Source organism: Symphodus melops (genome assembly GCF_947650265.1).
Source record: "Symphodus melops genome assembly, chromosome: 21".
Taxonomy (NCBI): Eukaryota; Metazoa; Chordata; class Actinopteri; order Labriformes; family Labridae; genus Symphodus; species Symphodus melops.
The window spans coordinates 3,331,401-3,349,395 of record NC_136711.1 but is presented as its reverse complement, the minus strand read 5'-3'; the positions used below and the strand labels follow the sequence as shown (position 1 = coordinate 3,349,395).

Genomic DNA, 17,995 nt, shown 5'->3' with positions numbered 1-17,995 from the left:
CGGACCTTCCTGTCAGCACTGACCTTTACCAAATCAAAGGAGATGCAAATATCCAGCTTCATTTGGGCCCATTACAACTCCACACACAGCGACACAGGAGTGAATGCGCTCTGTGCAGACATCCAGTGAGAATAGCTGTCAGCTCTCTCGGCTGGCTTGATTAGCAATTTGAAAGGCCTCTCCCTGCCCCGACTCTCCTCAACAGATACAAATCAGCTCTGACGCTGCCTCGTCCATTACCGCCGTCATTTCTAGAGAGAATTGGAATGAATCTCATTTCCCCGTAGTCTTTGTCTCTTCCTGCTCCACTGTTTCCTTTCTCTAACTTTATCTGTTTTAGACAGAAACAGCACCAAAAATAACCCACTTCTCACCACGTTTAGTTATATATGCTTTCATGGAGTTGTCTTTGTTTTGATCCAACATTTGTAATGTTACCAAAATAATCCCTATGACTCTATCATGACCTCGAGACTTGCTAACACTTAAATTATTTACCTAAATAATAACTTAAGGCCACAAACACGACGATCAAAGCCCGGCCCTGCACATACTGCATCATCATAAATCTACACATCAGCTCTTGAAATCACCACACATTTGAATACAATTTGTCACTGACTTTGACTTGGTGCCGTTTCTATTTGGGTATTTACTGCTTAAAACTGGAATTTCCCTCGGGATATTCAATAAAATGATTCCAGGTTTATATGACTCTCAACTCTTTTTTAAACAGAAATATATAAAAGTTATTAGCACTGTCACTACTGCTGCTTCTATCTCCTTTATGTTCTCAGATTTCAACCATCAGGGGACGCCGCACACAAGAGGGATTTGACTTTTGTCGAACTGCGCTCTGGATCGAATAAAGTAAAACATGAAATATTAACGAAAAACGCAAAATAAGCATCGACTAATATGCACAAGGGGCGGCTGTGGCTCAGTCGGTAGAATTGTTGTATCTTAACCGGACGGTCGAGGGTTTGATACCACAGCTCCTGCAGCAACCTGTCCGATGTGTCCTTGGACAAGACACCTAACCCTGAATTGATTCCGCTGCTGTTACAGATCAGTGGGCGGGACCTCACTCCCAGAAAACATAATGTCCGCCATCTTGCCAGGAAGCTATGCTAAGAGGCTTTAAGGAGAAAGCTGATAACTGGGGAAAAAAGTAAGTTTTAACTTCTAACTGATGTGGATGAAGGCGATTTTGAAGGCTGTCTCTACAAGCCGCAACATAGCGACGAGGAGGCTGCTGCCTGTCTGAGGAGCCCGGGCGGGCCGGACTGGTGGTTCTGGTTCTCTCACTGATGCCAATTCCCTCTGGAAGAAATCTTTGAATCAGTTGAGGAAACGGCAGCACGTGTTGTAAATATCTGTAGAGCACAGCAGCTGCAGTGGGAGTGGCCTGCTGTGCAGTGCATTCTGGGAGTTGTTGTCTTTCATCCACACGAGCCAAAAAGACACTTTCTGCCTTTTCTCGGTCAGTAAGGTAAACTAACCCTAACCCATACTTTTGTTAAATTATTTCACATTTCTACGACATACATATGACCCAACGTCAAAACAGATTCATGTGAAGGGGGGAAGTATCCCTTTAAGAATCATGTGGCGATCAGGTAGTGCCTCAAATGAAACGAAACACTGTCAAACTTGCACATCAGACATTTTTCATGGCTTTGATGGAACAGAGAAAATACAATTCTCAGGAAAAAGCAAAACATATCGGCACACCGAGGAGCTTTCAGCAAATACACTTTCAGGTCTGAGGGAGCGAAGACGAGCATGTCGGCTTGAAAGCTTGTCAATAAATCCTTGAAACATGAAGTGGTTGGTGTGCGGATCTTGACTGCTTCTTTTTACTTATTTAGTCCAAGAGAAAGACGAGTGTCAACCTTGAGACAGTCTTGTAAATTATTTCTCAGATTTTGAGGCAGAAAAGTTTAATGCCTCTGTGTAACTTATTATTTGCATGTGCAGTGAGACTTACCACAAACAGGTCACAAACTGGGACTTAATCCTGCAGATGTGACAAGACGTCTGCAGAGCTTCTGATCTGAACATGTTTTGCTTCTGAAGAGACGCGTGTTGTTATTGACCCTGCGGTGTGTGTGTGGTGTGTTCGTGTGTGAGGCAGAGGGAGCTACAGAAAGGGCAGACAGATCAATGGATTGATGACCAGATTGATAATTGGATCCATAGATCAGGCCAGTGAACGGCAAAGGACAGAAAATCAGGACAAAATATACAGTGCAGGAAATATCCTGACTAAGCTTCTAAACAACCCTTTTTTCAAATTAGAATAGCGAAGTCATGAATCGTTGTTAAACTAGCAATCATTGCATCAATATACTTATTGGTTCACTCCGCACTTTATCCTCGCTTCTTCTTTTTTTTTTCCTCCTGAATTAGACACTTTTTTCCAACACATTTCGAGTTTCTTCTAAATGTCAGAGAACAAAAAAAGTTGAACAACTCCACCTTACTGCGTGAGACATGAGATCCTTTGACGATGCCAAGCTATCGATTGCTACCCAGCCGGAGATTTTTTCTGACCAGCTGTAAAGGTCAGTGTGTCAGCGTCTGCCGTCACAACAGCCAATCACAGAGCTTCTTCTTTTCTTCAGAGCAGGAAAATGTCGTTTTGGAAATTGAAAATAAAACAAACACTTACAGGATATATTGTGATAAATCACTTCAGAGTATAAAAGGGTGAAATGGTGATGGGCTAAGATTATAGAGGAGGTCGAACATTAACTGCGATGCCAGCACAAACACACGTGAGCGGCTGGTAGAATGGAAAGAAGAATATCTGTGAAGATACAACAGAAGAATAAGGACTGGCTTAGATGAGTGCAAAGCTTTGATATCTGTGACAAAGAAAATTGTGATGAGGAGGTGAAAAAGTAAAGACGCAAGGAAGCTTAAAAATCTTCACAAACTTCAGACGAGAGATTTGCTGATTCTGTCTGAAACTCGTGAAAAACATGAACCGTGCAAAATAAACTGTCAGAGAAGAGATTTATTATACCAGATTACTGGATAATTTCCATCGGCTGTCCTGAGGCACGAAGACAACACAATACATTTAAAGAAGTTCCTACTGTTACAGTACAAAAATACACAACATTTAGAAAGAAGTCCAAACACATAAAAACATCGACTACGACACCAAACAGCATGTAAAGTGTCACAATCACTCACCAGGAACTCTTTTGTAGAGGTCAATAATGAGAGAATCACCTCTCATAGATGATCACATTTACAATTTTTGACATAGTATTAAAATGTATTGACTTCCTTACTCAATCTTTGACTATTGACCGCTCAGTTCTTTTAAATGACAGCAGGAGTTGCGTGTTGAAAAAACAGGGAGGAGGAATTATTTATTTTATCAAAAAAAAAAAAAAAAAAGTCAAACGTAAACTTACTCAAATAATGAATCCAAAAAGTCCAAAAGAAGAGCCGAAGGGATCCACAAAGAATCACGAGGAACATAGAAGAGGAGCAAACGACAGACGACAGGAACCACATACAACTAATACAATGAACAGACAGAGAAGAGGAGACTGAACACACACAGGGGTAATCAACACAGGTGAGGACAATCAGGTAATCAGGACAGGCGGGAAACACAGAGAGGCAGGAATCAAGAAGGATAACTACAAACTAAATCCTGAAACACTAAAGACCAAACCAGGGAACATGAACACACAGTGAAAAACAACCGGAGGGAAAATAAGAACTAAAACAAGATAAGACATCCAAACTCTGAAATACAAAACTAAACAAGACAACATCCATGACAGGTACGTTGGCGTCGGCAGCTCGAGGAGGATGTTCCATTCAAGTCCCAGTACAGATCAAAAGTACTATGGGAGGTAGAGCCTTTAGTTATCAGGCACCGCTCCTCTGGAATCGTCTACCAGTCGGGGTCCGGGAGGCAGACACACTAGGTACTTTGAAGAATAGACTTAAAATAAATCTTATAGTTAGGGCCGGCTTAGGACCAGCTCATAGTTATGCTGCTATAGGTCTAGACTACCGGGGGAACTGGCACCAGGATCTCTTATCTCTCTCTCTCCCTCTTTCTCTCCCAGCTTTCATATCTTATTACTGCTTGTCTTTATATTCTAACCTCTCCTTTTTCTGGGAGCTCCTGAGCTCTCTTAGGTTCCTTGGGACTGTTGGTGAGGATGGCCTACTACAGAAACCACTACGTCCATATTGTCTATCCATTAAACAAATAATTTACTGATTTCTTTAAGCAATAACAGAATCATCTGATTTCTGAAAGTCATTTTTGACTGATAGCGCTGATGGTGATGATCTGGTTTCTGGTGTACTTGGCATTCAACACTGTCACTGACGTCACAGTGACGCTGTATCTCAGCTGTGTTTCTGGAGTGTATTAGGAGAGCCCTTTCATTTTGATGTTCTTAATTAACTTGGTGAAAGCAGACACATTGATGTTTTAGAGGACAAGCAAGATAACATTTAGCTAATTAGCAGCGGCTAACGATAAGGAGCAGGTCAACAAGAGGGTGACACTGGGTTCAAGAGTTGAAATGATAAAGGAGGTCAAAAGGAAAATGTTCTCTGATAACAGGTGGATAAATGCGTTGGGTTGTCAAAGGGTACAAAATCAATCACAAATAACTAAAACCAGCGGAAAACATCATTTCTCAAGATTACCAGCAATCATAGTTGAAATATGTTTTCCTTCTATTTTCGATTATTTTTCTTCGGCATGGTAAGATCAGCCCAAGTAATTTAGAAATTTCACTCAGAGTCCCTAATTGGTCTCCAAGCTGCATAAAACATCGGGAATCCAGTTTTGTGGGGAATTGAAATGTTCTACAAACAAACACTTTAAACCAAAGGACGACTTCACTTTCTCTTTCGCCTTCATCGTCTCGCTGCGACAAGGACAAATTCTCCCCGACGGTGCAGCAGGCTTCCTATAGATGCTGCGATGTACCGTGTTGTCCTGAACATTTGCATTGCTAAGCAGCAGCCAGGTGAGTGGCAGTCGCAGTAGTTGATTTTAATAGGGAGGTGCTATTTTGGTAAGTCCTCCAGCAGGCTTCTTTCTCTGGAGTTAATCACAGTGAACAACACATCAGAACGCGGCAGCTCTTCTCTCCTCTCTGGGGTCTGTACTGGCTCTCCTTCTTCTTCTGGCTCCGCTCTCCCTCCCTCCCTCCTTCTCTAGCTCCTTGTTTTTATTTATATCTACATCTGTTTCGCCTCCCCCTCGTCTCGTTTACACCGCTCACTCCTTTCTGCTTTTCTTCACTTTTCTTCAGTTAATCCCCCCACGTTTCTCTCAGGGACATTTTGGCTGATTGTGACTATATTGGCTGCATTTTAATGATACTCAGTGTCCGTGATCTCTCCCAGGACGCGCATCCAGTGTCACCCAGCACACCTCAGTCATTTTAACAGAGACTCCAAACTCCTGAATAAATCAGTTAAACTGTCACTGCTTCTGTCGACCCATCAGCTAATTCACACAGGGGCTGATTTAAATACATGAAGTGGGTTACTTTACCTTGAAATGATAATATAAAAAAAAACTACAAAAACACGTCTTTAAAATTTGGATGATGTAGAAAAAATGTTCACTTTAAAAAGCAAAGAATCGGGCCAACTTTCCAAAACTCTGTGAGCCATGTGGTTCCCTTTTTTTTTTTTTGTGCCTTAGTTTGTTATCAGTTACCAGTGAAAATGCAGATGGGACACAAATGGAGAGATGACGTGGTGCGATGCATTACTCATTACAAGCCATAATCAAACTGGGACAGGGCAGTGATGTAAAATGTGCTGTCATTTTCTGTTAGCAGGTCACATTACTATTGATCACAGTGAAGTCGAACTCAGACGCATCAAAAAGGCCGCGAATGGTCTCTAATGTCCATAATATTATGTCATTTCACAGGAAAGCCGGCATCATAAAAATAGAACCAGGGATCATTATGCAAGATAACGCAAGCAATGTTTTGGAAGTTCGTGGAAGTTCAAAAACATGCAGTTCCTCGTTTGTCCACTTGAGGCTGTGAAGTGCGCACTAGTATGTGCTAGTCCTATACATACACATTCACACAGCACAGTCTTTGCCACTCTGGAGCTTTGTAGTCAAGCGTCTTGCCCAAGAGACACTCAGAAGCAGGGATTGAATTACCAAATTACCGATTCTACCAATGAGCCACAGCCTCCAAGTATTTCATAAAAATGCTGATTATAGCAGCTCACACTGGTCTGCGTTTCTTAAAAATAAGACCAAAGTTGTTGCTAATTATTCTCAGAATGTAATTAATTTCTTATGCTCTACAATAACAAACGAGTAAATTGGTGCTTTGGCTGCGAACCTCGTTTGAATTTTGGTATTTTCACCCTTGAAGAACAAATAAATCTTGCAGATTATTTACCAACGTGAAGTGTTTGGTGGTGTTTTGTTACCCTGTTCCAACACGCTCGGTGTACTTTGACAGAGTCAGAGCATAAGAAAGATTTCACTGCTGGCCGAGCTGGTTTGAGAGGAGGAGACGAGGGATCAAACTCCACATAAATCTAATCATTTGCAGCAAAGCCAGTGGGTTAAAGAAACAGTACAGCTCCCTTTAAGATATTCCATACTTGGTATTATTGAAAGAAAGAAAAACCCTACTACTGTTCTATACAATCTACTAAATAATGTAAGAGATCCCAGTGCATAGGTCTGAACTGAAGCTTCCCTTCAGTCACACAGAGAGCTCACGGCCGTTGGGACAGAAGCGCTCAATGAATTGACGTTGTGAGTCTCAATGGAACCAATCAGTGTTTCACGCCAGTCCAATATAAAATCAGTGACACAGAAACAGTGAACTGTTGAACTGATTCATGGAACCTATTTAATGTTGTGAACTTTCCAACGGGAGAGCAAAGGTTACCCTTTGTAAAAAAAAAAAAAAAAAAAATTCCTTTGGCGCTCCTCTCGTCATAAATTGATCATTCTCAAGAGAGATCCTGCTTTTCTCGTTTGTCTCATGACTTCAGTCGTCAAACTGTCTGACACCTCTCGTTTGCTAATGCAGATACATTGATCTGGAGAGGAGCTGACACTGAATGTGAAGGGGCCAAACTCAATATTTGTTTTTCCAAGTCTTAATCCTCTCCAGGTCTGGACTCACGTGAACTGTACTTCTGTTTTATTCCACATTAAAGAAACATTTTTCCTCCCACCCGTTAAAACCTCCAAACCAGGCCAACATGGGTGCATTATGTAACTCTCCCTCACACAGTTTAGCTGTCCCAAGGTTATGTTAAAAGGCCTCAATTACATAATAACTGGTCGACCATGAGTGCAACCTCCAAAAAGCCATAGTGCCCCCCCCCAGGTTTACATGTCAGGGTTATTCTGTTATCCAGATGCTTAATATTCTAGATAATACAATAATTATAATATAATGTTACACTGAGATGTGAATAGAGGAAGTATCGGTACGATAATGTAGCTCACAAACATCAAATCTGAAAGCTGTTTGTGCACGATTGCATGGTGATCGTACGCTGGCTTACAAAGTGTGAAATACTTTTAGACAAACTCACATTTTCTAAAATGATTTTTACATCTATAAAAAAAAAAGTACAAAACCAAAACACTTTTACCGAGAACAAAACACAAGATGTGAAACACGCTTACGAGCGCGAAGACAAAACAAACAACCGGAGCTTGATGAAATGCACCAAACAACCAGAAGTGACTGATGAGTCATTCTGTGTGTTTTTTTGGCGGACAGTGAAATAGAGTTTGTGGTGACAGGAAGATGTCTTTGCCCTTTTGTAAAACTCACTTAGATTAGCTGGTTTTCATTTGAACAGAAACTGTTGCTTTAAATCTTTTCACGTTAAGCTCAGTGTCTATTATTGTTCGGACGTCTTCTTGAACACACACAGTATGTTGTTCATACCAGTGAAGGAAAAGATTATATTTGTCAGTCTGTCCATGCTGTTAAATATCTGATGTTAAGTTACATTTTTTAAATATATTTTGTTGAAAGGCTTCAAGAGGGCGACTATTTTATAGATTACTACAGTCGCTGATCAAAGGATTTGAGGGTTTTGTTCATTTTCAAAGCAATGTTTTTTGCACGCCCCACTCTTCACGCTCTTTCTCTTTCTTGTGTACTCTCTCGTCTTTCAAACAAACAGGTGCTATTCTCTCAGCCCCCCCCCCCCTGCTAATGTCAGCCTTCACATCCTCTGCTATCAAAGGCAGCACAGTCGCAGCATGATCCACTGACTGCTCCTCTTACATCATTGCAACATCATGCAGAAAAAGGAGACGGACACTCCATGACAAACAGGAGCTGCAGTCGTCCAAGCAGGCGGCCCGGGGTTCAAATCCGACGTGTGCCTCTGTCTCTCTCTCTCCCTGATTTCTGACTCAATCCACCGTCCCATCTCTAAATAAACGTACAAAAAGTTTGTTGCAACGTGTGGAAAAAAAGATGAACATGTACAGAGTATCTATTGTCTCCAAACAAGCGATTTATGTGTCGGAGTGTACCTTTGCCTGACGCTGTATATGTTGGAGAATGATCCCAATGAAAGACCAGCAGTGAGTTACTTTGCATCTCCTTCACAACTAAAAGATCAAACAATGAGGGAAGAATGATGATTCAAACAAACAAGTAGACAGTTTTTCACTTCGCTTCAGTTTAAGTGTGCTGCATACAGAGCGCTCATCAGAGTCTCTATGTCTTTTAATATGATTTACTAAAGATATTAAAATCCACAATGATGTTATTTTTAAAGTGTGCCAGCGCAGTCTTTCATGGAGTCCTAAACCCCTCGACATGTTGATTTCAGGAAGACTGGACTTTACACAACGTCCCAACTTTTATGATTGTAGATGAAAGTGATGAAGAGGCACCTTCAGACAATAAATGTCACAGGAGAAGGATACTTTGGATTCCCCTCTGGTATTGGTGGGACTTAATTACACTCTGTCTCTATTGATCTTTTTATCCCACTCAAGGCAAGAAAGCAAAAATGTTGATTTCCCTAAAGTCTGATCACTTTAATGTGAACTCCATCTATTGTGGTGGCTAAGCTTGAAGAATGCACAGAAACTGAGTTGGCCTCTATACCTGCCGGACTCCCTGTGACTTGTATCTGTGACTCACCTGTGACTCGTTCACCTGTGACTCGTTCGCATCTGAAAATAAAGTCCAGACAAGTTTTTAGATTTATAACATAAAAGAAAGTCCAAAGATAATGATGATGATGATGATGATGATTTTGTCGATAACGATGAAGGTCAACAGAAAATATTTAAACCCAATCACCCTTTCTGTCTAAAAACAAAAACAACAACAAAAAAAGACCATAAATGATATCAAACCCAAATAAGGAGCGAAACACAACTAGAGGTAAAAATAGACAATGATGACCTCTAAACAAACCTGTTAATAAATAAATATAATAATCTGACATGACAGACACATCTGGATTTGACACTCATTCATTTTTAGGAAAAGTTGTAAATGTGTTTAATTCTCACAGCTTCCTTCGCTGATGAAGAAAAGCGCGTGTGATTAAAAGCCGCGTGCGCGCGTGCGCGCGCGCGCTGGCTGCAGAGCGGGGGCCTCCTGTCAGAGGGATGTGGGTTACAGAGGAGATTTTCGGCCCTTTGGAGCTCTCTGTGGTTAATTAGTAGCATGGCCTCGGGACTTTAATCTGCTCTGTGTATGGGTGAGAGAGGGAGAGAGAGAGATCGGAGTGATCCGGCACAGGGGAGTTTGCTGTGACCTGTGTGTCTGCGCGCGTGACGTGAATTTTTGAGCGTACGGAGCTGATTGCATGTTTGCGTGCTGTGCATTGAATATCTGTACGTGCTGGACTTAGTATGTATGAGTGAGTGTGAGAGGGCTACTGAGGGCTCATCAGGGTCTTTGAGGGATGATGATGATGCTGATGATGAGGGGCCGGACTTATGAGACTTGAAAGGCTGAAGAGGGGAGTGAGAGAGTCAAGTGGGGCGTTAGAGTTTGATGGGTCCACCGCTGCAGAAAAATCCTTTTCAGAAGAAGATGATGGAGAGGTCGACCTTCATAACAGCTTCCTCTGATTGTTCAGTGTTTGTCTTCTAACGGGGGATTACTCGCTGCAGGACTGTGCTCGATCAAACTAAAGGCACTAAAGACGAATGTGTTCGATTTACTGTGACATCCTAATGTTCAACATCACTGACACATTTTTTAGAGTTCCTTTTAGAATTAAAAGTAGGTAATACGCTGAGAGTTAGGTTGTGCATAAAGAAGATTTCCAACCTCTTTAATCCAGGCATTAGTACTTAATGTTGAAGCATCCACGCCTACATTACCCAGAATGCAGCCAGTGATTCAGTTTTGAGATCAGTGTCAGCTCATGTAGCCTCCAGCAGAGATGAGCGACAGGATATAGAGGTCTTCTTCTACCCAAAGCTGAGTCAAGTGACAGAGTAAAATGACACTTATTAACGGCCTCTGTCTGACACAGCTTAGACAGATTTAATTCACAGGAAATTAGATCGATAATGTTGGGATGTAGACAATTTAATCAAATACAACAACAAATATTCCACTGGAAGCACAAAGGTTAAACTGACCATTAAACGCATGGACAATTCTAGGGTCTCTCTTGGGGCCCTTACGATGACAGATTACTTATAATTGATTAATTTTGGTGTTCACAGGAGTAATGCTGTGACGCTTAGCAGAGCCATTATGGCCCCCAAGCAGCCTCTGTAAATACGCACTCCTCATCTGGATCCCTTTGCAAGAGCCTCCAGAAGCGCCAACAAGTCCAGAGCAGCGCTGCGTGGATCCTGCTGAGAGCATGTAAATATGAACACATCACAACCATCCTTCAGGCACTACACTGGCTCCCCATCTCATTCAGGATTCCCCTATCAGTGCACCCCCCCCCCCCCATCCTCCAATCTAAGCCTCAGCTCTGGAAATACCAACCTCCTCCATCCCCCCAGGACTAAACTCAGCAGAGAAGTCACAACTGAAGAGTAAAAAAAACGAGTTTCTTCATCTGTCTTCTTCTTACAACTGGAGCAGATGTGCATGTTTGACTATATACAGACTTTCAAGCAGTAAAATTAATGACTCCTCAGTATAAGACCAACAACACTTTAAGTTTAAAAATGATTTATAACATAGACTACGTGAGATAATATCTACTCAATGCAAAAATAAATGTAAAGAAGACGATGATCAGGCATGAAGGGTAAATTTCATTTCCACAGAAGCAAACTTGCTGGTCCAATCAAATAATTCCTAATGAAGGAAACACTATGAGAGGCCAACCTGCTTCTTCTGTGTGGAACTGGCTCCTCAGAAGCCACATCTGTTGGTTGTTTTGATATAAAAAAGATTTTCTACATGCAGGTTCCAGACAGCGGATTTCTTTACAATGGCGCCCTCTTGTGGCCTAATTCTTCATCACCAGGATTTTCAAATTAAAACGTGTCAGGACAGTGAAGAAACAAAGGGCAGACTTAGCTTGTCGTAGTTTCATCCTGGAAGAGAATGTGAAAGAAAAACAAAAAAAAAACTCTTCAGACTTTTTATTATGTTTTTATTTTTATTTTTTTAAACTTTTTTTTCTTTAAAAAATGACAAGGTCCAAGTATTTTGGAAGCCCCGCCCTCACCCTATGTTCCCCAGCCGGCGAGCTCGACTCTAAAGCAACCAGCAAAGAAAAATAGTCTTATGGACAATTGATAATATACACCCCATATACAGCAATACACAGTGGCCTACCATAATGTTACCAATAATACACAACCTCCAATGAGGCTTCAATTCAAACTGTTGCCAATGATATGGTTCATTTCATAGCAACTGTCAACCAATGACGGTTGTGTTTTTTGACTAGTGTGGGCGGGGTTCAGGTTGCCACAATGAGGCGTCGAGGTCACGGACAGCTGCCTGTCGTTTCACCATCAACAGCTCAGCTGATTGAAAAAAATACACGGTGACTCTCAGTCCGCCTCACTGGGCGGCGTTAAAGATTGTGACCTGAACGCACCCTTTAAACCAATCAGATTCAGCATAAGTGCAAAGTTTAGGAGGGCACTGACACGCGCACTCTGATATCTCAAAGAGCCTGAGTGATCGTCACCGACGGCCCGTCCTCAGCTCTCATCCCTCAATCTGTTTCCAGGTGTTGAGCATTTTCAGTACAGTGACCTTCAGTTCTGCTGGTTCACTTTTACTTCCTTAAAATGGCGCTCAGGACACGTGAAGACGGATTTTACCAGCCTGGATGTTAACCGTGCTTATTTCCCGTCATCCTGCGCTCAGTAACAGCAAGTAAAAGACAAGGTAAACGGAGTAAATGTGTGCGTGTTTGCATGTGCCAGTGACCCCCGCAGTGGTAGAGACAGCATAGAAAAGGTTTCAGTATGTGCATGAAATAAAGACGCAGCGTGTACACAGCGTGAGCCAGCGCCCGTCAGTCCTCGGGCGGGGCTACAGACACGACTCCCAGTGTAGCTGCAGGTCCGTGCTGTCCAGAAAGTCGGCCGAGAACACGCTGGGTGGCGTGTGCGGCGCCAGTGGGGTCAGGCTTGTGCCTCCATCTCCGTCACCGGCGGCCTCCCCGCCTCTTCCTCCCCTCCCTCCTCCGCCGCCCGCGTTCACGCCGCTGCTGCTTCCCACCATGGAGATATCAAGCCAGTCCATGCTGTCCAAGGTGGGGTCCCCGAAGTCCAGCCCCGTGGAGTGAGGGGAGAAGCCCAGGTCCGAGGTGTCCATGGGGGAAGGGGGGTGGTCAAGGATGCTGGGCGTGCTCAGCATCTGGCTGTGGAGGTCGTCGATCAGCGTCAGGCCGCCGTCGGGCTCCAAGCCCAGCAGCGGGGCGCCCGTGGTGCTCTCCAGGAAGTCCTCCAGGCGGCCGCTGCCTGTGCAGGGCTCGCCTGCCGAGGGCTGAGGGGAGAGGAGGGGCTGCGTCGGGGTGGTGGGGGAGAGATGGAGGGGGGACGGGGGAGAGGAAGGTGACGGCGGGTCAGAGAGTTGAGTCAGGGAAGGGTCAGGGTTGGACTTGAAGCCGGGGATTTCTGGAGGAAGAAACAGGAAGAAGAAGACGCCGTTAACAAACGGAAGACTGGTGACGTCTTTCTGTCACTGATCTGAAAACAGTTCATTACCTCCACTCTTCAGCAAGATGTCAAACAGGTCGTCCATCTGCTGACTGTTCACGCCATTTTCCTGCTAACAGAGGAGAACACGCCATCAGTCAGCCACCAGGGTGAAAACCTGAGATTAAAACACTTTACATTCTCTGTTCCCACATTTAAATTAAACTTGAGCACGTTTGGGATAAAACTCGGCCTGGGTTTCAAACGTGTCGAAGATCTCAGAGAGTCTGCATTTAGAAGTAGAGTCAACGGGCGTCTGTTCTTAAACTGCTCGTACGAATGTGTGCCGAACAAATCTGGCTATACTTTATAAAAAATACTTGAATTTATTTTTACTCTGCAAACAAAAATCTCAGAGTAAAGATCTTCAGAAGAGAGCGAGTCATGTATCTGCTGACTCAGCTATAACTCTATGTAATTCTATGCCCACAAACGCACCGCTCTTTTTTTTTTTTGGCATCTCCGACTTATTCACCGCTCTCGTCCTGATGCACCAATCGAATGTCCTTATATGGAGACAAGGGGGCGTGGTAGTACATTGCTGTTTGCAGGTTCGGGGCACGCGCCTGTCGATTTACAATGATTCTGATTCACTAACACACGTGAGGCGTTGAGAACAGAAAGGTTCGCTGCTGTGCACGAGTCACGAATCAGACTGTTTATTCTCTGCTGCTCAAAAGAAAAAGAGCTGAAGGCACAGTAGGGCAACAACCTCTTATCATAAAACTCCACAGTGCTGCACTGTCTTTAATCAAAACACGGTATTGTAGTGAAGAAATGTATAAAATGAGTTTTGGAGATCTAAAAGGTCAGATATGAACATCTGGATAATGTAGATCAGCTTTTTAATTACTTTTATCGCCTGTATGAAAATAAAAGGTCAAATTGAAACCAGTGTTTGTCTGGAGTCATCGAAACTGGGGGGAAGTCCAGACGCTCCATAAACGCTCCTAATAAAGTCCTGAGTCACATGTGTTCAACAACCTTAACGTTACAGTGACGATCAATCAAAGGCACCACTGAAGCCTCTCCGTCTACACACTTCCAGCCGCCTTTAGTTTGGTAAAATGAGCAAACGGCAGACGGAAAGTGAAGAAACAGACAGAAACGGAACAAAACTGCAGAATAGATGGAAAGAAAAGAAAAAAAAGAAAAAAAAGAAGAGGAGCTGGGGGACATACTTTGGAGCGCTGAGCAGGAAGGGAGGTGTTGGGTTTGGGAGAGGGAGGGGTGAACAGTGTGTGCCGGTCATAAGGCGGACACACCTCCTCTCTCTGCCCGGGTGGAGTGATGAAGAGATGAGATGAACAGAAAAGAAGAAGAAGAAGAAGAAGAAGAAGAGGAGAAATAAGTTAATGAGGTTTACGACACATGGCGGTGGACGGAGGAGGAGGAGGAGCTGCTTCTACCTTCAGAGATGAGATTAAGCTGCTTTGGCTTTCACTGTCGGACACTTCGTCAAAGAACGGCTGCAGACTGGGCGGAGCGGTGACTGACAGGCTGGGTTGAGGCGCACCATTGGTGTCCAGGTGAAGCCCCGCCTTCTGTCCCTAAGTGAAGACAGAGTCTATTAGGATGGAGGTTGACTTGTGATGTGCTTCTTGGGTCAGATTTCTGAATAACACGCCACTGTTTCATGTGGTAAGATTCCTGTGTTTGTGCCGACATCTAGTGGCAGAAAGACGTAACTACATGAGGAATTAAAATTTGTTTTGTTTTGAACCTTGTTTTATATTTTAGTTTTGCACAAAAAAATGTATGGGTACGTTTGTAAATAAAAACAGCTGACATCTACGTTTTATGGAATAAAGAAATTCTTCAGTTACGGTTTTTATTTGTGTGACTGTGTGAGAAACGCGCCTCATGGGTACTCGGCTTGATGGAAAAAGGTGAAGCCCGGGGTAGAGACCCTTCTGATGAAGCGTTGATATGTTTGCTTTCCTGCGTTCACTCTCATCCCGTCATTCGGGTAACAGCTTCTTTTTTTTTTTTTTAACCGTGGGATTTGTCGTCTGTAGCGCCACGATGACGCGTTTATTATTTAACATTAAACTGTGTCTCTGAATACGTTTCAAAATAATGCTAAAATATGTGCAGAAAATCAACGATCAACTAAGAATGAATCCACCACTGCGTACACACCGCAGTAAAACAGAAATTAAACAATTGATCACAAACAAACTTGGTAAAAAGTCACTTTTTAAAATGTGACTTGTGAATAACACCGAGAGGCCGATTCAGCATCTGATCATTTTACACTTAATGTTTTATTTTAAAATGGAGTATTTAACCAGTAACACGTGTTAAATATTTTTTTTAACATATATCTGTCCTCATAGATATAAACATTTAATCATTGTTTTCCTACCTTTTTGTTTGGTTGGCTCACAGGCTCCGCCTCCGGCTGCTCTTTTGATTTGTTTTCAGTGCTGGGCAGTTTACTCGGAGTCGACAGCAATCTCTACGAGAAGAGAGCGAGCAGAAAAAGGATTACCTCCGATACTTGAAAGCCGGTACGGCCCATCACAGAGTCACAGCCACGCCCTACCTGCAGCGTGATGCGTCCGTTGGTCTTGGCCGGCGAGGACACGCCGTTCTGTCCGTCTGGCGTGTTACTGGTGAGGGCGATCAGGTAGTGGTTGCCGTTGCTGTCGGTGACGAGCGTTGGCGCGCCGTTGGCCTTGAGGAGATCCAAAGAAATGGCCTGAGTGTGGATCGGAGCGCCATTCTGTTGATTGATGACGACAGGTGTCACCTGGAAAAAGAAATCAAACTGCCGTTCAGTTTTTGAGGCTTTCTGATTTTTGTTTTTTTTATTGAACAAAGATTCATGTAATTTAAACAGGACTGTCATGCTATGAGATAACCTTCACATATCATCACCTGCTGTGTGCTGACTGCTGCCGTCTGCTGCCTCCTGTGCTGAGCCTTCAGCTGCTTCCTCTGCTGCGCTGGGTTCCCTGCAGACTTCTGGATCTGCACCTGAACCTGCTTGAGCTGGACCTGGTTCTTCTGCTGGCTCTGCCCTTGAGTCTGTTTGAGCTGCTGCAGTTTCTGCTGACTCAGTTTCTGCTGTGCTAGTTTCTGCTGTGCTAACTTCTGCTGGGCCTGCAGCTGTTTCTGTTGGGTCTGCTGGATGATGAGCTGCTGCAGCTGCTGCTGCTGATGGAGCAGCATTTGAGCTTCTTTCTTCTGCTGCTGCTGTAGCTTTTGAGGGCTCGACTTGGCCTCTGCTACTTTCTGTGTGGGACTCTGCTGCAGCGTGCGTTTCTGCTGCTCCGCCTGTTGGACTTGCAGCCGGTGGATCTGCTGCAGCCGGACGAGGGTCTCCTGAGAGCACTGCATCGGCTGCTCTGGTTTCTTGGCATGTTCCTCCTCTGTCACTCCCTCCATCCCCTCTTCAGGCTCCACCTCCTTCTTCACCTTCACCACGATGCCGTTAGGGAAAACAGGGGGCTGAATGGCGGAGGCTTTTATTAAAGTTTGAAGTTTAATCTCTTTGGACGGTTTGCTCTTGTCCCCCCCTCCTGCGATCACAATGCCGCCCGTCATCTTGCCCTGCTCCAGCTGGGACCGCAGCGTCTCCACGAGCCTCTGCTTCTGCCGCAGCATCCTCGTGAGCTCCTCGATCTGTTTGTCCTTCTCCTGCAGCATCTGGTCCTTGTCCACGGTGTCCATGGCGACCCCAGGCTGAGGCTCTGTCAGCTGACTCGAGGAGGGCGACGGCCTCGAGAGGCTGCAGGAGCTCTGGGTCTCCTCTTTGACGTTGGAGAGAGACTGGGAGATGTTGGATGGGTGCTGAGGAGATGGGTGCAGGGTGAGCTGGGTGAGGGGAGAGCTCACCTGGAGGACGACAACGTTAGGAAAGGGTGAGTAAGAATGTGTTTTACTATTTCTGTGTCCTTTAAGAAACTGAAACCTCCGCTCTAAACATGTCATTACGGGTTTATGTACATAAAAGTTTAAAATCTAAAAGTATTTTTAAGCTCATGAGAAGAACTTTTTGTTGTGTTTAATCTGTCCTGAACACGTACAAGTTTTCTATGAAGAAAAATCTCCTCCTGCCTTATCTCAACAATCAAACATCCAACTCACTGAGAATGTTTCGAAAGCACGTTGTGACTCACTTCGTCTGAGACCGACCCCACAGCAGTGGAAACTGATTACTTTCAAGTGACTCTTTATAACCTGCTCAAACTTCTCACAGTGGTTTCCATCAGCAGATCATCCAAAAAGCAGCAGTGACACGTCATGTCCTTCGTCTCCCTCTGCTGGCTCCTCCTCCCCTGACGTCTACTCTCCCTCTCGCCCCGCTCTGCACGTCGGCGTCTGATCCAACCTTCCCAACCGAGCCTCAACATACAACTAGACTCGTCTCCTCTGTCGCCCCCCGGTGGTGAACGAACTACCAAACTCCATTTGATCTTCTGAGTCCCTTTCATGAATCCCTACGACCTTAAAGATGATGAAGACGATGGCGATACTCAGGATGGGTTTGATGCTGATCTGGTCACTTCCTGTGTGTCTGACCGGACTTGAAGTTCTTCGTTTTCACTTCCTGACGTTGTTTCCTTTTTTTCCCTACCTTGGCCGTGTTGTACTAACTCTCTGATGTACGTCGCTTTCGATAAAAGCGTCTGCTGAATGAAATATGGAAGTCAAATTTTCAGCTAATTTTATGTAAGACTTTTTGGGTTTGAATGGAATATAGCACGGACATTTAATTCCACCTTCGATCACATCAGTCAAGGAAACTTCTCGGCTGCATACACCTAGCGTTAGCCTCACGTAGCATTCAGCTATTCAGCATTTGCATGT

The 17,995-nt window shown here is 44.0% G+C and overlaps 1 protein-coding gene across 13 annotated transcripts in view; it reads right to left on the bottom strand.

Annotated features, from left to right (window-relative positions):
- Nucleotides 1–11,596: 11,596 nt before the first annotated feature.
- mrtfab (myocardin related transcription factor Ab) overlaps nt 11,597–17,995 on the bottom strand; it is a 46,133-nt gene continuing 39,734 nt past the window's right edge. For 7 of the 13 annotated variants that reach the window (XM_079372390.1, XM_079372396.1, XM_079372395.1 and 4 more), the window contains 7 exons: nt 16,061–17,020; nt 15,726–15,932; nt 15,546–15,638; nt 14,587–14,727; nt 14,359–14,451; nt 13,187–13,250; nt 11,597–13,096 (listed from right to left, as the gene is read on the bottom strand). In XM_079372390.1, the coding sequence (XP_079228516.1) occupies nt 12,510–13,096; nt 13,187–13,250; nt 14,359–14,451; nt 14,587–14,727; nt 15,546–15,638; nt 15,726–15,932; nt 16,061–17,020 (2,145 nt within the window). In that variant the 3' untranslated portion in view covers nt 11,597–12,509. The remainder of the gene's footprint in view (nt 13,097–13,186; nt 13,251–14,358; nt 14,452–14,586; nt 14,728–15,545; nt 15,639–15,725; nt 15,933–16,060; nt 17,021–17,995) is intronic. The other 6 variants (XM_079372397.1, XM_079372393.1, XM_079372392.1 and 3 more) reach the window with 3 other exon arrangements.